The sequence below is a fragment of the Chiloscyllium punctatum genome, chromosome 37 (assembly GCF_047496795.1).
Source record: "Chiloscyllium punctatum isolate Juve2018m chromosome 37, sChiPun1.3, whole genome shotgun sequence".
In the NCBI taxonomy this organism is placed as follows: Eukaryota; Metazoa; Chordata; class Chondrichthyes; order Orectolobiformes; family Hemiscylliidae; genus Chiloscyllium; species Chiloscyllium punctatum.
The window spans coordinates 67864300-67888249 of record NC_092775.1 but is presented as its reverse complement, the minus strand read 5'-3'; the positions used below and the strand labels follow the sequence as shown (position 1 = coordinate 67888249).

Genomic DNA, 23950 nt, shown 5'->3' with positions numbered 1-23950 from the left:
CCCGCTATATTTTCCAAAAGTGAAACATCTTGCACTTCTTGAGGCAATGATGCAATCTTCTGCCGAACTGTTGCATCTCCTGATGCTGCATTTTCCAAGTCTTGCAAAGCTTTAATCAAATTTTCAGTCTTTAAGAAGGAAAATACATTAAATCAAGAGGATGTACACATCGTTATAAATGGAAACAGTGACAAGTTGTCTAAGTTACTTAGTTGAGGGATGGTACCATTTAAGAAAGACCAAATGTTTAATTTGGCAGGTAGCATGACCCAGTCATACAATATTATAAAATGTCATAATAAGCTACCCAGAAAAAAATTCAATAAGCAATACCTATTGTCTTGTAATCACAAGTGAACACATGGATAAAGTACTAGCATGGGCAATCCTAAGGCTTATTTGCAATGCAAGGAAAAATCTGGATTTAGTGGACACATTGTAATTGAACTACATTGACTTTTTACTGACAATGACTTAGATATACAAACCGGAACCTTTCAAATTAGGTCTATGTTAATAGGTCAACATCGCGTATACCATATTATTATATTACCAGTTTCAAAATGAGATTAATTTTAGACTAAAGTTGGCATCATATTCATAGTCTGATATCAAACCTAACAAACATTCAGGATGCAATTCTTTTGAAATGATTATACAGTTTCATTCCCCATCATAGCCCCTAGAAATAGGGGCCCTAAGTCATACCAGTACTATTGATAAATAGAATGAACTCCACTCATGATCAAAATGACTGAATCCTATGTTCGCTGGATTTGATGATTTCCAGTAAAGTACTGTACATACCAACATTGGACCTGTGCCAGTGTCTATAGGGGAGTAGTTGACTCTGTAATCATCATCTTCTTCGTCTTCAACAACAGGATAGCTACGTTTTGGTGCTCGTTTCTCTTCACCTACAAAAACAAAAGTCAATGGTTCATACATCACTATAATCATGATTTTCCTCACATTTTCAGAAGTTTATCTAACTTCAGTGAAGTAAATCTATAATCCCATAACATTTCTTTATCCTTTCTGAATTCAGCATATGTCGGACTGGGTTTAACCTTCATTGTCCTAAAACAGGAAGTGGTAAGCTTCCAGAACAATCTAATAGTGTTAAGTACCACAGTTTTAACTGTCTCAATCCGAAAATTGTCCAATCAGGACACTTTGCAGCATAGCAGCCTATGAGCCCTTCGGCCACTTCCTCAAACAAGAGAAAATAATTCTCTACCCCTAATCTGGAAAAAAAATGATGAGTTTTGATCAAACCAGATATCTGCTTGGGAATTCTCAACCAAACTACTCGACCTCTTGCCACCATAACCTAAACTGCTCTTTCTCCAATTCATGCTTTCTTGTGGTTTTCTCTTTGAAGTTTAAATTTAAACATTTGCCTCTCTCATTTTCCTGTTACTTCAAATGCAACTAGATTCTAGGTAAGTCAGAAACACAAGCAAATTGCTGGAAAAATTCAGTAAGTCTGACAACATCTGTGGAGAGAAAACAGATTTAAGCCTCAGGTACAGCGACTTGTGTTTCAGATTTTCGGCAACCGCAGTTCTTTGGGTGTACCCAACTCACACTGTTTTATATGGCTTCTTCAGATCCTAAATACTGTATAGTTACTTCAACTTACACCTGCTTTCTTCTAGTTTCTAATTCTTGCTCTTTTTTTTCTCTGCTTATGCTATATCATAACATTACGAACCTAGCCTTGGTCAATGTTTGAAATTCAGTCAGGGATAGATCTTCCCTCTGCAGCAACATCCTGTCAAAGCCATTTTAGATTTCACCATATATAGCAAAACTCAGTGAAAATCTTAACCAGCCTTAACTTCAGCAAGTTAACTAGAGAAATATGTTTCCCATGAATAGATTAAAAAATGTCCTAGTGCTTGTATTTGTTTATTGATTACAAATGCCACAAAAGCCCCATATTATGATACTAGACCAGACTACCATGTTGATGTTATGATCCTGGAGGAGAGCACATCCTGGATGGATGCTACGATCTAGTCGGGGCAAGTAACTATTATTTTTAAAGTTATATAAAAGGTAAGTTTCAGGGAACTATGTAACGTCATAGGATTCCATAGTTTAGAACAAACAATACTTTCCAAATTAGAATTGCAAGACCATCTGCAATACATGTATATTTAATTCCAGCATCCAGCATTAACAAATGGAAAACATGGATAATAGATTGTGCTTGAACACCCCTTAGCACACATTGATCAACAAATTTGATCATGGCTGATCCTATAAATGAACATCTGGGGGCAGGGCAAGCCAGTGAGCAATGAAACAGTGGGTCATAAAACCTCATTGAACTTAGAGGGATGACAATTCACATCTGCTGATCCTGTTTTGAAACTCCCTTTCAAGAGACATCTAGTCATGAACTGCATCAATGGTTGCTCCTGTTCTGGTAGATCACATTTCTGTCCTGCACTCAAATAGTACTCCAGTAACCATTCAAAGGCAAAACTCCAGCTTTTCAGTGACAGCTAACTTTACCAGGCCAGACGTGCTCTGGATTTCCCCAAGCTCTGTTGCATTACACAAATACTACTTGTGGTTTTTAATTGCTGCTTTTAACTTCTCTTTAGTGTCAAAACTTACAGGCTTCTTCTAAGCCCTTCTCAACTTCTGCCAACAAAGCCAGTGACCTTTCCACTCTCTCTAGTTCTGAGTCCTGACTATACAGAGCTATTGAACTCCACTTCACTTCCTACTAGGTCCCCAACTACACAGACTCAATACCTCCCTGCAACATATTTAAAGATCAACATTTCTAACATGGAGAATGCCTGTCTTTTGACCTTGGAACTGTTCGTCAGTGACCCCAAATTAAGCTGAATGGTTAATTAAAATCCTTGAAGCAGCCCAGGCTGCTCCTAGTGTAGTGATCCCAGCTAAACATCACCCAGAACTTGAAGGTGATATCAAAATGCCAAAGTGAAGCCTTAAGAGTATCTGTTTATCAACAGAGGCCAGGAGAATGGCTCCCAGATTCAAGTGCGCCACAAGATGTGCTTTGGTAAGTACTAGACATTCTGACTACCGAAAATTTCCAACTCAGATGTGATCTAGTACGGTGCAGATACTTTGTATACCAACCCAGGTCTAGCATTTTGTCCTGCCATTGGATCTTCAAAAGCTTCCAAACGTTACTCAAGTGAAAGTGGCTGAGCTTCTTGGCAAGATGCTGATATACATTCAAAGTCTTGCATATTTGGAGCAAAATGGGCAGGATTACTGATATAGTGACTTCCAGTGTCAGTTGGTGGATTTGCTCCTCTTTGCTTGCAGACTGACGTGCCACACCTAGCAAGGCTATACTTGATTTGGCTAACTTGCGTGACTCATTAATACAGACAGCTCGAGAGCGCATGTTACTGATATGGGAAATTATCCACTGCAAACAGATTCCTAAAATATTGGGCTCAAGATAAGGCTTGCCAAAATCATGCTGGTACATGAATTCACATTTTTTGTGCTGATAAGGTTGGGGTTGCTATATACATTAGGGAATAAACTCTTGCTATATTGCATGCTCTGATCTGAACCAGTATCCAAGGGTCTTAGCTCTCCATGAGTTTGCATTAGAAAATTCTGCAAATATTTTGACTGGACATCACACTTGGATAATGACACCTTGCCTCCGAATTAAATTTTGTGGAGAAGGCATTTCTCCTTCAATAGTTTCTCATTTCTCTCACTGATTCAATTAAAATAATCCTCATGCTTGTAAGACATAGCACTGCCCAATCTTCAATATTGGTGTTTTTTAAAATTTTCTAAACAATCTGTTCAGAGATGCTATTACACATCTCTCAAGCAGGTATGACTTGAACCCGGGCCTCCCTGAACAGGGTAGAGACAATACCTATGCACCGAAAGAGGTTGAACGCTTTACAAGTTTACGTCATCCTTGCACAGGGGCCAAGGTAATCTTCTCTATATCGTTCCAATGTTACTATATGTGCTATCTTTAATTTCTTTGAGTGATATCCCTCCACGAATACCTACTTGATCCTTTGATGCTTCTGGATCTTCATGCTATGGGTAAGTCTAAGTGAGATAAATCTAAACATTTTTCCTTGAAATGATAAATTTATAGTCATCCAGCAGTCAGTGCCACATATGATTTGTGTGTATGTATTTGCTGCTTGACCCACTGTCTAAAGTACAAAAATAATGCTATTATAATGTTGTAGCTTATATTCTGCATTCCAAACAGAATTAATATTTGGAAGACATATGAAGCCTATTCCTTTAATAAGAAAGATTTTCTTCCACTCCAAGTTATTTTCAGTACAGAAATACAGAATCATTTAATCAATCTCTGGTGCATAATTCTATAGATGTTGAAGTTGAAAGATTTAGCTAGCCACAGGTAATTTTTTCCTGGGGTTGGGGTGGGGGTGGAAAGAGGAGTGAAGAATTCACAAGAAATCTCTCACTTTGAGAGATAACTAAGAAAACAGGAAAACCAAAATGAATTCTCAAACGCCGAGATATCTAATGGTTTAATTCTGGGAGATATAAATAGACATTTAAAAGACTAATTTAAAAACAAATTCTTGGTTGATAGGAAAGTAGAATGAGGATGTTTCTGTTCAGAAGCTTGGTTTAAAGTAATACAGCTCACAAGATACAGTGCTAAATCAATGAAACTTATTCCTTTTCTTTTGATAATAACAATATTTTCCCTTTGAATGTGAAAACTTGCTCCACTGTTTTCAGATACTAAATTGAAATCTGTATTTTATTTTAAAATGTTACTGTCTCCAATAAGATAACAATTGCTCCAAGTTAAAATGACATGTGCATTGGGGTGAAACTTGCAGATGGTGACATGCCCATCTGTCTGCTGAGCTTGCTTTTCTGATGGTTTTTAAAAATTAATGGCTCTCCCAATAGATCATAATTTTAATTCCCAGTTATTCACTGTAAAAATCACACAAGAATTATTTTAAACAGAAATGTGTACTGTAAATAAATTAAAGTATTAACTTAGCACTACTATGTAAACACTGAAAACTCAACAGACCCCTTCCTGCTCATTTTTAAAAAATCAGCACAAGAGTTTCCCTATACTTTCAGGATCTTCAAAGCCCCATTACATCTCCTGTGACAAAGCTCAGGTATGCAATAGACTTCTAGAATTCAGTGACTCAACTTTCAAATTTCTTCAGTTTCCTAGTCGAGTCCTGGGATGTCAGAGATCTCTTCACAAAAATTTCACTCCCAATCTTTTACTTGCAGAGCTGACGATACTAATCCTTAGTGGAACTGGACTTATCAGAACTTAGGTTTTCTAGGCTCCTCGCTCAACTTCTGCTAGGGGGTTCCAACTTAGGGAGCCCTGGTTCCTAATGCTTTGTGTTCTTTGTTCTACAACAAATGCACAACTGACTTATCATTGTCTTTCAAAGTAACTAGCTGTTTCTGTTAAAACACATTGATAAACCCAATACAAAAGATCTATCCCAACTGCAAAATGACACAAATGATGTGTCCTAAATAGAAATTCAACTTAGACAATCCCAAATCTGTCTTTTGATCTGAAAAATATATGAACCTTTATAAGACCTCCCCTTGTTTAACCAATGTTTTCAAATCTTGTTTTGATCTGACAAGATGTCTGAATCATATTTTTCTCTAATGGGGGTCAACTACAATCTTAGCAGACTTGCTGACTCCATTCCTAAATCAAGGTCAGACCACTTTTTAAATATTTTGTTTTCACACCTCTAACAATAATCACTTTAAATAAACTCAGGCCAATCTTTGAATGGTAATTATCTTGAAAACTGTTCAAGACTTCTAAAAACCAGGCTTTTTCCTCCAAATTCGCTAACATTTAAAAATTAAATTTCCAAAGCACACGCATCATGAAATTATACATTTGCATAACATGGCACAGATTGTGGATTTGGAAGGTATTGTCAAAGGAAATTTAATTATTTTCTGCAGTGCTTCTTCTATGTGGTAGATGTTCCTGAAACTGCGCTGAAGATAGACAGAAAAGGCATGTTTAAGGTTGTGAATGCGATGTCAATCAAGTGGTTGTTCTGACCTGACTGGTACTGATAATTTTTAACACAGTTGCAGCTGCACTCATTCAGGCAAGTGGAAAGGATTACATCACTCTCCTCGACTTGTACCCTCCAGGCGAAGGACAGGTTTTACAATTCAGAAGTCAAGCTACCCACCTCAGAATACCCCTCCTCTGACCTGCCCTTGTAACCACATATATAAGGGTTGTTCCTGTTAAGCTTCTGGTCAATCGTAACCCCAAAGGATACTGATAGGGGATTCTACAATGCTCGAGCTGTCGAATGCTAAGGGAAGATGGTCAGAACTTTTCTTACTAAGGATGGTAATTATCCAGTACTTTGTGACACGAATGTTACTTGACAGTGATCAGTCAACACCCAAAAGTCATCGGCTTCTCACTGCACGCGAGAATGAACTAATTCAGTATCTGAAGTCATGAATAGTACTGAACATTATGCAATCATGTGTGAAGATCCTCACTACTGATCGGAGACTGGAGGAAAAATCACTGACGAAGTAGTTGAAGATGATTGAGCCTACGTCAGTAGCCTAATCAACCTCAGTGTCAATGTCTTAGGGCTGAAATGATTCTCTTCAACGGTTATAATCATCTTCTTTTGCAGTGAATAGGCCTCTAACCAATGGGAACGTGTTCCCAATTATTCCAATTTTGCAAATGCTTTTTGCTGCCACACTTGGTTGAACACTACTTCGATGTCTAGGACAGCCACTCTCACCTCACCTTTAGTTCTTGTTTATACTTGGGTCAAGACTGTGATGAAAACACGAACTGAAAAAGTAGCCGATAATAAACTTTCAAGCAATCACACAGTAAAAACTAATCAGATTTTTAAAAAAAATCCAAGTAATAAAAATTTCTCACACAATAAACTGCTTACATCCAACACAAGGGTTTGCATGTCAAACGTAAATAATCACCCCAGTAATTGTGCATATCAGTGAAATCCAAAATTAGCTGTCATTCTGTCACAACATATTCACAAAATGAAATAACCAATTAATTAACAGAATGTTTTTTTTACCTACAGGTCAGTTTCGAAAGGGCTCACAAGTTTGATGATCTCCAGTTAAAAATAACCATTCTGCAATTAAGCTATTACATTTGATCATCATTCTTTGAATGGAAATATATTCTGCAGATCCAAAATTTTCAGTTTGATTTATCTAATACCACTTTCAGAGTTAGATTATGAAATGAAGCCCTACACAGGAATTGAGTCCATAATCTTAGATGACACTTCCATGTCAGATTGAGGGAATTATATTCCATTAGAGGTGCTGCTTTCAAATAAGATGTTAAAACCAAAATGCAAAATCCCCATAGAATATTTAAAGAAAGGAAGGTCTCAGTATAGCAGCTAACATTTATTTCTCAATCAGGCTAGCAAAGACTGATTATTTGTTGATCTGTAAACGTATTATGCACAAGTCTGTTCACCAAGGCTGATACAGACAGATGTTTGGACACTGGAAGCAGAAAGATCAGAGCTCAAACTTTTATTTTATTCTATTTGCTGTCTCTCAGCCGGACAAGAAAACCAACAGCAAAATACATTGGCACAGCTAGGAGAAAGTGAGGACTGCAGATGCTGGAGTACCAGAGTTGAAAAATGTGGTGCTGGAAAAACACAGCAGGCCAGGCAGCATCTGAGGAGCAGGAGAATCGATGTTTCGGGCACCACATTTTTTAAACAGTGGGCACAGCTCCTGGTATAGAACATGGCAATCAAATGAGGGATGAGCTGTGATCACAGAATAGATGGAACGAAAAAAAGCATTGAGGGAATGCTTGGGAAGTAGGTTTGGGAAAAGGAGATCAGTGCAGAGGAGGGAGCGGGGGAATGAAGGGGGCTATGCCATCATGCTAATAGTAATAGGTGCATACGTGACTAGCTAGGTTCATGTTTCTGCTTTTTTTAAAACAAGGCCCTAACTTGCCTATTTTGTTTGGATGCAAGGTGAAGAGGAATTAATGTCAATGCCCATGCTTTCTCACTAGCAATGGTACCTATCATTCAAAAAGGAATTAATTCACTATAAAGCATTTTCAAATGCCTAGAGGACGTGAAGAACAGACAGATCTACAATATTTAATTTGATTGTAAAGAGGAAAACATTACCAGTATTTCCACAAGTTTATTAATAGATATTCAGGTCACTTTTGTATTACCTGGTTCATTAACACTTGTTGACACAAACATAATGCAGAAAATACAAAGGAAAAAGTAAACACTGGCTCAATGCCAAAACTAAGTGTAACTGAAATAATTCAGTACTGTATTGAAATAAACACTCAATTTTTTGAAAATGAAGATATAAATTTATACACATCACTGTCAATGTGAAAAATATTTGGCACTTGATACAAAGAACAAGTCATACTGATGAATGTACATTGTTGTTACTATATATATACTAGAAGAAAATTAAACCACAACACAGAATGGAGAAGGAAGGAGACTATTTGTCCAGGATCCAGAAGAAATCTACAGTTAGTTTGACCTAACAATAATTCTTACTGATTGCATAATTGTCAGATCACCAAATGTCTCAGAAGGACAAATGTTCCTAAGTGACACTGACTAGGTAGAAGTTAGACTCGAGCACTCACCTACACTAAGTACAAGAGTAGGAAATTCTGCACATTTTTAGAGGATAATATTTACATCCTACCCCACTATGGGTTAACTACTCCTGAAATTAATGTTTATATACACACCATGTGCAGAAAAAACTGTGCTCAGCACTATCGCCGAATAGGCTTTCTGACATTATGCACTAAGAATTTCCACTTGTGAAAATACTTGACCAGAATTCACAAAACTGTATCTCAAGAGAAAACAGCCTTTGGAAACAGAGCAGGGGGAGAAATTTCAAGAGTCATGTGACTGACATTAGTGCAGACAGTAGCCATCATAAATCTAACCAGGACTCTCAATCCCCAATCAATACTGAAACAGGATTCAATTGATAATGGTACAGACTATTCTTGAAATGCTTTGCCCGAATGACAAAAACAAATTTTGATGGTCATTTGATTTTTGCAGTTCTGAGATCCATAGCAAATTGAGTTTATGCTGAATATATAAAATGTAAACAACATAAGACAAAAGCAAGTGTGACTTCGGCACAAAGAATATGATTTACTAAGCTGATAATGTGCTAAAACTAATACCATGCCCAATGTTGACAATATACGAAAAACATTCACACTGCAAAAAGTCAAATTCTAAAGTACAAATTTAATTGCTCATTGAAAAAGAAAGATTGCAAAATATACATGAGGAGAAACAGTCATAACTTATTGGCTAATTCATTGAGAGGTAGCTCAAGACTCAACTTGACAGCAAGAAAGTTATCTGCTTGCACAACTTTTGTGCAGATCTGCATCAGTTATGTAAGTTTTCAACAGAATAAACAACACATTATGATCCCAGCTGATAGTAATACCTGTGACAATGCTGCTCCTTTAACAAGTTATGTTGTCCTTGTTTTTTTTCCCCCCAGAGAGGTCATAAGAAACCAGATTTTGAAAAGTCTAAGTTGAAGGGTTTTCGGGCCAATTTGATCATAACTAACAGATACTGCCTCAGGCAAAAGGCTTTTAAGTTTTTTTAAAAACTTGTACAATGAAAGAGAGAGTGGCCAGTTTTCCCAGCTCAGCTTTTCTTTGGTTTGGTTTGGTTTTAGCACAGTAGAATTGAAAAGGACTGCTGGACCCAAAGCAGCAGGTCCATGCTGATCACTCTGACTTCTCTCCTGTTATGACTTGCTGTTTGATGCAAGTATTCGGAACAGCATCACTAAATTGGGATAATCTGTTGGGTTTTCAAATCGATTAAGTTATTCAGTATGCTATTCTCTCTGGTTTGTGCTCCGTTCAGTAATCTTGTAAATAAATCTTGTTTTGTTTAAAACTAAATGGTTTGACCAGCGGCATCCCCCTTAAAATATCCATTTTACACCTGCTTAAAACAAAGTTGGGGTTTGGGCTAGTTTCTTGACATGTTCTGAGGGAGTCTAGCCTGGTCCATATTATACCGGACAAGTCAAATTTCAAAGTGCAATTCTGCTTGATAGGCCAAACATTTTACATTTCCTAATAGTTTCCCATGGTGATGAATTACTGAATAAATTCACAAGAGGTTGGAATTTGTGCTTTTAACAGAAGAACAACAGAAAGAAAAAAACAAACAATACAAGAACTATTTGAAATAATCTTGCTAAAATTGTCTGAATAAAGTTTCAATCTGCTTACCCTTAACATGAACGTTACAGATACTTAAATCTTAGTGAAGGGTCACTGTCTCCAATTTAAAGCTGCCTGTTGAGTTGGAATGGTTTCTGAAGTTTTCTCATCAACTTCCAAACTTTCAGAGTAAACTCAAAATTTTCATACCCCCAGCTCCCAGCAGTTTTTTGCTTTTTGGGTTTTCACCAATCCTAGTTTTGTGGAGATGGCTGAAGCAACAGCGCCTTTTCTTGCTGATTAAATCTGTACATTGCCTGACTTTCTGCATAGTTCTGTCTTCCTGTGAACTCCTGTCAATAGACAACAGCAGTTTTCATCCCCTTCTTCTGTTATTAAAGCACTGAATTATTCACTTCAGATATTTTCAAAACCTCTAAGAAGCAAGTAAACAAAGTTTCAGAGACCCTGTTTGCCACTCAGAAATTAAACTAAAACGATGCCTTTCTCTTCTTAATGCACATAATATAGAAATATAAATCAAAGTCATGCTTTGTTCGTCTACTTGAGAATCCAAGTTACCTAATACTAGATTATGAACAATCACAAGAAATTAATAGTTTCTAAATGATCAGTGGGAACAATAAACAGATTTAGATGGCAAAAAAAACTGTTAGGAAGATTAATTTACACACCCAATGTAAAGGTGTTTTAATGCTGAATGAATTCTCTTTTAAAGAGTGATAGCATTAGAGCCATGAGTACCTTTTAGAAGTTAATTCTACAAATACTTGTTCATAGAGTCATAGAGATGTACAGCATGGAAACAGACCCTTCGGTCCAACCCGTCCATGCCGACCAGATATCCCAACCCAATCTAGTCCCACCTGCCAGCACGCGGCCTATATCCCTCCAAACCCTTCCTATTTATATACCCATCCAAATGCCTCATAAATGCAGCAATTGTAACAGCCTCCACCACATCCTCTGGCAGCTCATTCCATACACGTATCACCCTCTGCGTGAAAAAGTTGCCCCTTAGGTCTCTTTTAGATCTTTCCCCTCTCACCCTAAACCTATGCCCTGTAGTTCTGGACACCCTGACCCCAGGGAAAAGACTTTGTCTATTTATCCTATCTATGCACCTCATAATTTTGTAAACCTCTATAAGATCACCTCTCAGCCTCCGGCGCTCCAGGGAAAACAACCCCAGCCTATTCAGCCTCTCCCTGTAGCTCAAATCCTCCAACACTGGCAACATCCTTGTAAATCTTTTCTGAACCCTTTCAAGTTTCACAACATCTTTCCGATAAGGAGACCAGAATTGCATGCAATATTCCAACAGTGGCCTAACCAATGTCCTGTACATGACCTCCCAACTCCTGTACTCAATACTCTGACCAATAAAGGAAAGCATACCAAACGCCTCCTTCACTATCCTATCTACCTGCGACTCCACTTTCAAGGAGCTATAAACCTGTACTCCAAGGTGTCTTTGTTCAGCAACACTCCTTACGACCTTACCATTAAGTGTATAAGTCCTGCTAAGATTTGCTTTCCCAAAATGCAGCACCACATATTTATCAGAATTAAACTCCATCTGCCACTTCTCGTCCCATTGGCCCATCTGGTTCAGATCCTGTTGTAATCTGAGGTAACCCCCTTCGCTGTCCACTACACCTCCAATTTTGGTGTCATTTGAAAATGTACTAACTGTACTTCTTATGCTCGCATCCAAATCATTTATGTAAATGACAATAAGTAGAGGGTACCAGCACCGATCCTTGTGGCACTCCACTGGTCACAGGCCTCCAGTCTGAAAAACAATCCTCCACCACCACCCTCCGTCTTCTACCTTTGAGCCAGTTCTGTATCCAAATGGCTAGTTCTCCCTGTATGCCATGAGATCTAACCTTGCTAATCAATCAGTCTCCCAAGGGGAACCTTGTCGAACGCCTTACTGAAGTCCATATAGATCACATCTATCACTCTGCCCTCATCAATCTTTTTTGTTACTTCTTCAAAAAACTCAATCAAGTTTGTGAGACATGTTTTCCCATGCACAAAGCCATGTTGACTATCCTGAATCAGTTCTTGCCTTTCCAAATACGTATACATCCTGCCCCTCAGGATTCCCTCCAACGACTTGCCCACCACTGAGGTCAGGCTCACCGGTCTATAGTTCCCTGGCTTGTCTTTACTGCCCTTCTTAAACAGTGGCACCACGTTTGCCAACCTCCAGTCTTCCAGGACCTCACATGTGACTATCGATAAAAATATCTCAGCAAGTGGCCCAGCAATCACTTCTCTAGCTTCCCACAGAGTTCTCGGGTACACCTGATCAGGTCCTGTGGATTTATCCACCTTTAACAGTTTCAAGGCATCCAGCACTTCCTCCTCTGTAATCTGGACATTTTGCAAGAGGTTACCATCTATCTGCCTACAGTCTATATCTTCCTTATCCTTTTCCACAGTAAATACTGATGCAAAATATTCATTTAGTATCTCCCCCATTTTCTGTGCCTCCATACAAAGGCCGCCTTGCTGATCTTTGAGGGGTCCTATTCTCTCACCATTTACCCTTTTGTCCTTAATATATTTGTAAAAACACAGGTATATGTATCACTCCTTTTACCTAACCTGATAAAGGTCGAAGATACTGGAGTTTGGTAAAGTGTAATTCCACAGGTCTATTTTAATGATGCTACTGCTCAGGCCTTAGCTAGCCATTAGGGCAGTGACAAGCCATCACTTTTAAAGAGATACTACCTCAAAAAAATAGCTAGCACCAATTAGGTACTTGATTACTGACAAAAACATTTTCCTAAATAATTCCACCTTTGAGAAACCAGAACCAGTGGTCATCAGAAATGACCTTTTACTTTTAAAAAAAAAACTGATTATTTGCACTGTGAAGCTCTTTTGGGAGGTTTTGTTTTGCTCTAGTTCATTTGACTGTTGCTTATGTTGTTTTCTTTAGTATATATGTACGAATTTCCTAAAATGAGGTGGAAACCAGATATTAAATTTTTGGGCCTGGCCCTAGATACACATCATTTATCAATCCGAAAGAGCTTTTTGATTTGATTAGATTAGATTCCCTGCAGTATGAAAACAGGTCTTTCGGTCCAACAAGTCCACACCAACCCTCCAAAAAGCAACCCACCCAGACCCATTCCCCTACCCCATATGTACCCTTGACTAATGCACCTAACACAATGGGCAATTTAGCATGGCCAATTCACCTGATTGCACATCTTCAACAAAGACTTGGACTTCACACATTTTATTTCTCAGCAGGTTCCACAATTCTTCTATGAAAACTAGAACTTGAACTTGGAAGATCGCTGATTTTATTTCTAAAAAATAACTTTTCTTCCTTAATTTTGATTGTTTGCAGTGACATTTTTAGTACAGGTACACAATCCTTTATCAGAAATCTTTGGGGCAGGCTAATTTTCAGAATAAGTGATTGCTTAATGGTGAAATAAAAAGAATCTTACCAAACAGCAGATGCTGAGACAGAACTGATGCTTGCCAGTACTGGGTCACGCCACCACATCACATCTGATTGACGTGGGTCAAGTGGGTGTGGAGTTGGATTAACTGTTTGCACACCAAACAACCTTGTTATGGAGAAAAAAAAACTTCACAAAAAGAGTTCAGATTTCGCAGCTTTTCCGATTTCAGACAAAATACTGTGTACCTGTACACTTCTTTCTACTTTTAAGTTTCAACATTTGGCTCATTTAGATTAGGTTAGATTAGATTACTTAGCCCTTTGGCCCGACAAGTCCACACTGACCCGCCGAAGAGCAACCCACCCATACCCCTACACCTAACACTACGGGCAATTTAGCATGGCCAATTCACCTGACCAATAAATGATTATTTGCTGACTTTGGGAAGAAACTTATGGATTTAATGGAATAAGCTTTCCCCTATTTCTTCTTATTGTGTATTGTGATATGTGGACCAGATACGATCTCTGCTGATCTGTCTGGACAACTATCCCATCTGTTTTAGTCTGCATTCTACACTCTTGGAGCCTATCGTAGTTTCTTCTGTTTACTGTGTTGTGTAAGATTTCGGTCTTGCATTTCTTGATATTCTTAGACAGTTAGACCAGGGAGCAATTTCTCAAATACAATAACAGTTATGTCTTGAAGTCTCTTTCCCATCAATAGCTCCAAATATGCTAACCCACATGGTCAGAGTGCTTTGATTGCTATGATTCCTTGTTCTACACTTAGTCAACAGATTAAGGATATCCAGGAAATTTGCAAGATGTTCAAATCCACATTTTTCAGTAAAATAAGCCATGTAATCATTAGGAAACTGCCCGAGAATTATGTGTAATTCCCTTTGACAGAAAGAGCATCATTCTGCATGAATACACGGCTCTTCTCAGTACCTGACAATGCTTGAAATCTGTCATTTGAAATTGGCATCTATTTTCCTGTATTTGAAGACTGCCCTGAAACCTGTGGCACCAACTGCAATTATAGTTGATAACGAAAGATTGCAGTGCTAGAATCAGGAGACGTTAACATTCTTGATAATTTGAAATTGCTTCGTGAGTTGCCTTAATGCTTCAGTAACTCGCATCAAATTTGGCAAGAATTTTACAAACTGTTTGAACATTGAAATTGGATACGCGCCCGATAAGGAAACGCTTACAGAGATACAGGAACATACTATGGGATGCAACTAGCTGAACTGCTCTTGCATATGGACAGCATGGACTCACTGCACTGAACGGTCCCTTCAGTGCTGTAATTATTCGATAATTTTTGGATTCAAAGTACAAAGTACAGAGTCCAAGATAATGCTCAGATTCTCCCCCCTTTGCAAAAATGATCAAGTGATGTTCATCATCTTCATGGCACAGTTGAAAGGGGGAGCGTCTGTTATATGGGAGAAGCTGCGAAATACAACCTCGTAAAAACAACATGAAAATGGCACGATTTTAGTCTAAAGTACAACCTTCTAAAAAAGTTTAAAACAACAATGCCACCTTCTTGTTTGATTATTAAATGTTGCTTTTGCGTTTTAAAATCATGCAGCACAGAAACAGACCCTTCAGTCCAACTCATCACTGCCAACCAGACATCCCAATCTAATTTCGTTCCATTTGCCAGCATTTGGCCAATATAACTCGAAACCCTTCCTAGTCATATACTCATCCAGATGCCTTTTAAATGCTGTAATCGTACCCATCTCCACCACTTCCTCTAGCAGCTTGTTCCATACACGCACCACCCTTTGCTTGAAAAAGTTACCCCTCAAGTCCCTTTTTAATTTTTCCTCTCACTCCTTAAACTTACGTCCACTAGCTCTCGATGACTCCTTCCTCAGAAAAAGACTGTCACTATTCACCCTACCCATACCCTTCAATTTTATAAACCCCTACAAGGTCAACCCTCAGTTGACGACTCGCTAAGAAAAATAGCTCCAGCCTATTGCGCTTCTCCCTATAGCTCAGATCCTCCAGTCACGGCAATTTGCTTGCAAATCTTTTCTACACTCTCAAGTTTACTCACATCCTTCCTATAGAAAGGCAAACAGAATTGTACATTTATTCCAAAAGTGGCCTCAACAATGCAATACAGTCGCAATATTTGTCAATTGATTTAGTGCTAATTTTCTGATATTTGAAGCAAAGAACTACAGTTCAAGAGTCAAAAAACCTCTTTACATAAATCAAAGCTGATGTTTCACTGCATAAAGCTAGGGAATGTGGGATTGTCAGACATGCTTTTTTCTGACTAAATTACATTCCAAGGACATATTTGCCCTTATGCAGAGAAGCTTAAGACATTGCACAGAACTATCTAACAAACAGCAAATAGGGTTCTTCAACTACCTCAATAATAATGACTACACTTCAAAAGTAATTCATTCAGCATAAAGGCTTTGAATGTTGAGAATGCGAATAACACCATCAATGCAAACTAACTTCTAGATCCAAGTCTTGCTTTCCACAAAAATGAAGTGTTTCCCTTCTCAGTCACAAGAGAAAAAAAGTGATTTACACAATCCTATACAGCTTGAACACCTCACCATTTCAGCTTTCCACTTCCACCAGATGTTCAGCATGGAAAACAAAATATCAAGAAATCCAATTCATGGGCACTACATACAGGTAAATAAATATCACTATTTTAAAATCAAGAGTTTAAAACAAAAACCATTAACCACCTCCTGAGCCATGATCAAAGGTTAGACACAGGCATAACCAACTTCACAAAATAGTAAAGGCTGGATGCATCTTAAAATATTTCCTTTTGTGGAATTATTCCATCTTTAGAAAGATGGTATAACTATTGGCTCTCTGGAAACCTACTGACCTAGATATCTGGTATCAGATGAGATGCTGCATGAAGAGTCAGATGTTGCTGATTCATGACCTTTTACAACCTCGGCATTACGAACTCTGTTAGATCGAAATTGCCTTTCACTGGATGATGGGCAAGATGGTGGTTGATCATATACGACTTTAGAACCAGCATTCTCTGCAAAGATTAAATTTGCTGTCAGACGGTAATTACTGGGGTACATACTAAATGCTATTGCAATCTTACATCACTTTAAGCTCCTAACCTACAAAAAAATGTAGAAAACACAAAATGTATTCAAACAGTCCAGGAATTCTCAGTTTTACAATAGTCCTAAAACAACAAGGGAAAAATTTAAACAATCAAAGCATGCGTACTTGCTTTGGAAGCAGAGATGCTAATGTTTAGGAAGTCTTTCATTTGCAACAACTTCCCTAAGGTTTAACTGCTGGCATTAGCTTAAAAATTTGAGATGTTCATTTTAATTGCCAGTCAGTCTCAACTAATCAGGATTAACTTTTCATAGATTAAATTAGATTCCTTACAGTTTGGAAATAGGCCATTTGGCCCTACAAGTCCACACCGACCCTCCGAACAGTAACGCACCCAGACCCACTCGCCTGTTCTATATTTACCCCTGACTAATGCATCTAATACAATGGGCAATTTAGCATGACCAATTCACCAGAGCTGCACATCTTTAGATTATGGGAGGAAACCAAAGACCCAGAGGAAACCCACACAGACACGGGTAGAATGTGCAAACTCCACACAGACAGTTGCCTGAGATGGGCGCTGAGAGGCATCAGTGCAAACCAATGAGCCACCACGCCGCCCATTTCCTCTCGGTAACATTTGTTGTACACATTTTACTTGCAATTTCTTGCCAAATTCCCAACTCAAAATAGGAGCCAGGTTATTAAAAACATTTCAGCACTTGTGAAATTCAATAGGAATGAAAAAAGTCCTACACAAATGCAGATTTGCTTCAAAGGTTTTCTTTTGTTGTTTCCAAATAAAGCTTAGAAATATAATTTTACTCCTTTCTAACTTGCAAAGTTTTGCAACTTCTCAATGCATTGCTAAATAGTCAAAATAGTAAAGATACTTCCATCTTGGAGGAAAGAAAAAAAATCTAGCAAAACCAACTACATTTTTCTTGGGTATGGAACAGTTTTAACAGAGATTGCAGAGTATCTTCTGCCTACACTGTTCACAATTCAAAGCTTGCAATTATGAAATAAATCAGAAGTCTCAATGATATTCTGTAGGGCATCCTATTCCAATTCAAATTCTAACACATGCATTACAGATTTATAATTATTTTGAAATGGAGAACTTTCATCATAGCAGCTGGAGAAAACATAAACCTGAAAACATCACATTATATTTATAAAGAAATAAAGCATCTGGCTGCGTTGAAATGTGGAATGAACACTACATTTTTAATTCCCCAACTTTATTGATATTGTTACAGTTTCTTAGATCTGTGGTTCAATTTCTGAAACAAATTTGAGTTCCAGATTGTATCACTCATTCAAGGAAAGGTTTCTGCACTCACCCCAATGCGTGATATTTTCATTATTCATTTAAAAATAATAGGACTCTATTCAACTAAGATTAATAGGACATTTTGTCTATTTTCTAGTCAAAAAGTCAGCTTATTTCTTCAACCAACGAACATTTCAAACATTTTAATTTTCTAATGATTTTGAGACAGTGAGAAAGGGCCTTGGGTTCAAGTCCTGCCTGCTCCAGGGATGCATTAGAACATCTCAAACAGGTTGATTAGAAAATATATTAAAAAATTGGTAGAGGGAAAACATTTTTACAGCTAAAGATTTTAATCTGGTACTTCTAGGTCCAGCTATATTCTGGAGTGGCCTGTCAACTACTCAGCAAATTAGCTGGTACAGGATCGCAATACTCGAGTCAATGGCACCCATTCAAAAACAAAGTTCATGACTCACAGCAAGGATATATCCTAGTGGAGAAGAAGAATTCTAGGAAAGGGATAAACCAACTATCGTTAACCATGGCCCATTTAAGTACAACATCAAATTGAAGGGGAAAAAAACAATGTGGTAAAGATTGGTGGCAGTGAACAGGAGAAGTTTTAAAAGCCAAAAAGGATGACCATAACGATAATAAAAGAGGAAATAAAAACAACAGCAAACTAGCAAGAAACACTGAAAGAGACAATAAGAGCTTCCTTAAGTATAAAGAAAGGAAGAAAGAAGAAATACTAACCTAGGCCCCTTAGAGAATGAGGCTGGAGCAATTATAATGGGGAGTTAGGAAATGGCAGTAGAGTCAAACAAATACTTGGCATAAGTTTTCATGCAAAAGGATACCAACAGTTTTCCAAAAATATTAAGTAATCAAGGAGTTAAAAGGGAGGAGAAGGGAATAAACAAACACAATGTAGCTACTTTCTTTAGTATTCTAAGATGCATCTCATCAGGTCCAATAAACTTATTGATCTTTAGTTATTAGCTTCCCTGGTATTTTTTCTTTAGTGATCATTACCGTGCATACTTTCTCTCTTCCTTTTGTTCTTTTTTGAAACTTCCGTAATGCTCTGGCTAACCACTAATCTTTGCCATATTGTATGATTTCCTTTCCATTTGTTATCCTCAACCTCCCTGGTAAACCACGCTTGGTTTATCCTCTTCCTAGGGCCATTCTTTCTCAATTGGATGTATTTCAGGTGAGTCATTAATTACCCTCTTTTATAGTTGCTCTTGAGCCTCAACAGTCTTTGCTGCTAAATTCCTTTCCCCAGTCCACCCAGCTAGCTCTGCTCTCATCCCTTTGTAATTATTATTTATGTTTAGCACAGTTGTTTCTGATGCAAGTGATATTAAACTATACCTTATTATGATTACTGTTTCCCAGGGCATATTTTACATTGAGATAATTTATTAAATCTGCCTGATTACACATCATAGATTCAAAACAACCAGATCGCTGGTTGGATCTCAGTGTGAATCTGAGGAATTCGTTCCTGTAGTGGGCTGTCGATGTTGGTTCATTAAGTATGTTCAAGGCTGAGATAGACAGAAATCCAAGTATTAAGGGAGTCAAACGTTACAGGGATAAGGCAAGAAAGTGGAGTTGAATATTATCAGGTCAGCCATGATTTCACCGAACAGTGGAGCGGACTCCATGAGCCAAACAACCTACTGCCGCTGCTACATCTTATGGACATATATTTTGGCTGCAAACTGAACCTTGTGTGTGCTTCATTCACAACATGGGATCATAAAAAAATGTAGTATCAAATCAAAGATTCTGTATTCAATGCAATAACCATGTTGAATTGAGACTCTACATGAAGTCAAGAAAACATTCTAATACTGTAAAATTTATTTCCTGTACACTCAGGATACTTGCCGTCTTAATATATTGCCTACAATATTTTAACCCAAGTTGAATTTGTTGTATTAGGCATCAGAGATATCAAGACTTTTGTAAGAAATGTAAATGCAGGTGTAACTCAATACCATATCACTCACAATACTGAAGTACTTATTCCAGATTACTTTTTTTTTTCCAGTTGAAAAACATTCCACTTTCCATTATTAAAGATAATAAATTCATAACATTATGATTTCAAATATTTGTATAAAAATTAACTTTGCTAATTACATCAAAACAAACGGATGAAGAGCAAATATACGACATTCTCAAATACGAAACAAAACTAATCCGATTAAACGTAACTGGAATTTTAAACTATTACTTAGTTGTCCAAATGTCTCCTATAATCACAGTCAATGCAGATTTATAGGTAGCCACACAGACAATAACAACTTTTAAAATGTTTAACTCCCACAAATCATCGTTGCTTCCTGCTTTAAATCACTGTTGTGGTTAACTCTTTCAAAACTATTTCAGGAAGACAAAAATGATTAATTATTTTGAAAGCACAGTAATTTTATTTGCAAATAGCAAATTTCTAAAAGGACAGGTGGTGATGTAGTAGCAATGTCATTGGATATACATGCAAATTCTATCATGGCAGAAAATGAAACTTGAACTCTTCGATAAAAAGCTAGCCTGATGGCAACCGTGTAACCAGTCAATTGTTGTAAAGATCCATCTCATTTACTAATCTGTCATCATTACCTGGCCTACATACGACTTCACACTCACAGCAATGTGGTTAAACTTTGGGCAATCAATCAAATCCCATATATGGAAAAAAAAAGGCAAAGTTTATTAACGAGAATGTGATTCTCCCTCTTAAGAACATAACACAAATAGCTCTTTCAAAGCTTAATGTACTGAATCTCTTGAAAGTATAATTAAGGTTTTAATTATCAAGCGTTCTGCAACACAACACTATCTACTTACTTTGCTTCTTTACTTTGTTACCTATATGTTTCTAATGTTACCTATACAGAACTAAACTTGTTCATCAGTAGGATAAACGCTAAAAACAGCATTTATTTTTATTTGGTATATGTTTAGGGATATTATGACACGGCTTAGTTAAGCATAACTTACTCTTGTTTGCAATTACCATTTACACTTAAGATTAAAAAACAAATGTGAAATGTCAACCAGGACATACAGAGACCTGTGTTATCACTGGTAAATTCTGAATTTAAAACTTAATTTTGATTTGTTAAAATAGCATAAGGGCACACACCACAAACAAAGCTCCCAGTGTTCAAAATATGTTTTAGTATAGTATAATAAAATCAAGCAAGTAGTAAACTTGTATTGAAAACAAAGCTTTTAAACATTAATTGCATTCTTCAAATCTGAATCAAAATTTCAAAACTATTAGCATGGATAGTAGCTTTGTAATTAAACAAACAGAAAGCACTGGAAAACCTCAATGGATAGGTAATATTTATTAAGAGAAACAGTTAATGTTTCAAATCCAATATGACTTCATATTCACATTGAACTCAAAACATGAACTCATTTTCTCTAGAAAGATGCTTCCAGATTTGAATTACCACAGATCTTGTTTTTTTAAAAAATATAAATGTCAGATCTCCAGCATCTGGCAGGACGGTGGCTCAGTGGTTAGCTCTACGACCTTGCAGTGCCCACGACCCGTGTTCAACTCCACCTTCAGGCAATTGTGTGGAGTTTTCACATTCTCCCAGGGTTCACATGGGTATCCTCTGGGTGCTTTGGTTTCTTCCCACAGTTCAGAGATGTGCAGATTAGGTGGATTGGCCACACTAAATTGCCCATAATGTCCAGGGATGTGGAAGCTCGGTAGTTTAGCCATGGGAAATACAGGATTACAGAGATAGGATGGAGTTTAAGTCTGGGTGGGATGCTATTTGGAGGGTCAGGACAGACAATAGACAATAGACAATAGGTGCAGGAGTAGGCCTTTCTGCCCTTCAAGCCTGCACCATCATTCAATATGATCATGGCTAATCATCCTCAATCAGTATCCTGTTCCTGCCTTATCTCCATAACCCTTGATTCCACTATCCTGGAGAGCTCTATCCAACACTTTCTTAAAAGAATCCAGAGACTGGGCCTCCACTGCCCTTCGGGGTAGAGCATTCCACACAGCCACCACTCTCTGGGTGAAGACGTTTCTCCTCAACTCTGTCCTAAATGGTCTACCCCGTATTTTTAAGCTGTGTCCTCTGATTCGGCACTCACCCATCAGCAGAAATATGTTTCCTGCCTCCAGAGTGTCCAACCCTTTAATAATCTTATATGTGTCAAACATATACTCTTGAGTTTAGAAGACTGAGAGGGGATACAAGCCCAGTCGCTCCAGTCTTTCAGTGTAAGGTAACCCCGCCATTCCAGGAATTGACCTCATGAACCTACGCTGCACTCCCTCAATAGCCAGAATGCCTTTCCTCAAATTTGGAGACCAGAACTGCACACAATACTGCAAGTGTGGTCTCACCAGGGCCCTGTACAGCTGTAGAAGAACCTCTTTGCTTCTATACTCAATCCCTCTTGTTATGAGGGCCAGGATGCTATTAGCCTTCTTCACTACCTGCTGTACCTGCATGCTTACCTTCATTGACTGGTGTACAAGAACACCCAGATCTCTCTGTACTGCCCCTTTACCTAAATTGATTCCATTTAGGTAGTAATCTGCCTTCCTGTTCTTGTCACCAAAGTGGATAACCATACAGTTATCCACATTAAACTGCATCTGACCACTCACCTAACTTATCCAGGTCACCCTGTAACCTCCTAACATCCTCCTCACATTTCACCCTGCCACCCAGCTTAGTACAATCAGCAAATTTGCTAATGTTATTGCTAATACCATCTTCTATATTATTAACATATATTGTAAAAACCTGCGGTCCCAGCACGGATCCCTGCGGTACCCCACTGGTCACTGCCTGCCATTTCGAAATGGAGCCGTTTATCACTACTGTTTGTTTCCTATCAGCCAACCAACTTTCAATCCAAGTTAGTACTTTGCCCCCAATACCATGCGCCCTAATTTTGCTGACTAACCTCCAATGTGGGACTTTAATGAAAAACTTTCTGAAAGTCCAGGCACACGACATCTACTGGATCTCCCTCGTCCATCTTCAGAGTTACATTCTCAAAAAATTCAAGAAGATTAGTCAAGCATGATTTCCCCTTCATAAATCCATGCTGACTCTGACCTATCCTGTTACTACTATCCAGATGTGTCGTAATTTCATTCTTTATAATAGACTCCAGCATCTTTCCCACCACTGAGGTCAGACCAATTGGTCTATAATTTCCTGCTTTGTCTCTCCCATCTTTCTTAAAAAGTGGTACAACATTAGCCACCCTCCAAATTGCAGGAACTGATCCCGAATCTATCGAATTCTGGAAAATAATCACCAACGCATCCACGATTTCTCGAGGCATTTCCTTCAGTACCCTGGGATGAAGACCATCAGGCCCCGGGGATTTATCAACCTTCAGATCTAACAGTCTCTCCAACAGCAATTCCTGGCAAATATAAATTCCCTTAAGTTCATGTCCTGCAGCCACTGTTACCTCAGGGAGATTGCTTGTGTCTTCCCCAGTGAACACAGATCTGAAGTACCCATTCAATTCTTCTGCCATTTCTTTATTCCCCGTAATATATTCCCCTTTTTCTGTCTTCAAGGGCCCAATTTTAGTCTTAACCATTTTTTTGCCTTTCACATACCTAAAAAGGCTTTTACAATCCTCCTTTATTTTACTGGCCAGTTTACCTTCGAACCTCATTTTTTCTCTGCGTATTTCCTTCTTAGTAATCCTCTGTTGTTCTTAAAAGCTTCCCAGTCCTCCGTTTTCCCACTTATCTTTGCTATGTTATACTTTTTCTCTTTTATCTTTATATGTTTCTTAACTT

At 38.0% G+C, this 23950-nt stretch overlaps 1 protein-coding gene and 1 non-coding gene across 3 annotated transcripts in view; both read right to left on the bottom strand.

The window, feature by feature from the left end:
• rprd1b (regulation of nuclear pre-mRNA domain containing 1B) overlaps window positions 1-23950 on the bottom strand; it is a 56864-nt gene that overhangs the window by 18141 nt on the left and 14773 nt on the right. The window contains exons 4-6 of one of the 2 annotated variants that reach the window (XM_072556963.1): window positions 16636-16800; window positions 808-917; window positions 2-128 (exon numbers count right to left, since the gene is read on the bottom strand). In XM_072556963.1, coding sequence (XP_072413064.1) covers window positions 2-128; window positions 808-917; window positions 16636-16800 — 402 coding nt within the window. The remainder of the gene's footprint in view (window position 1; window positions 129-807; window positions 918-16635; window positions 16801-23950) is intronic. The other variant, XM_072556964.1, reaches the window with a different exon arrangement.
• LOC140463239 (U6 spliceosomal RNA) lies at window positions 3909-4011 on the bottom strand. The gene has a single exon (XR_011954645.1). It is a non-coding gene; the product is annotated as a U6 spliceosomal RNA (small nuclear RNA).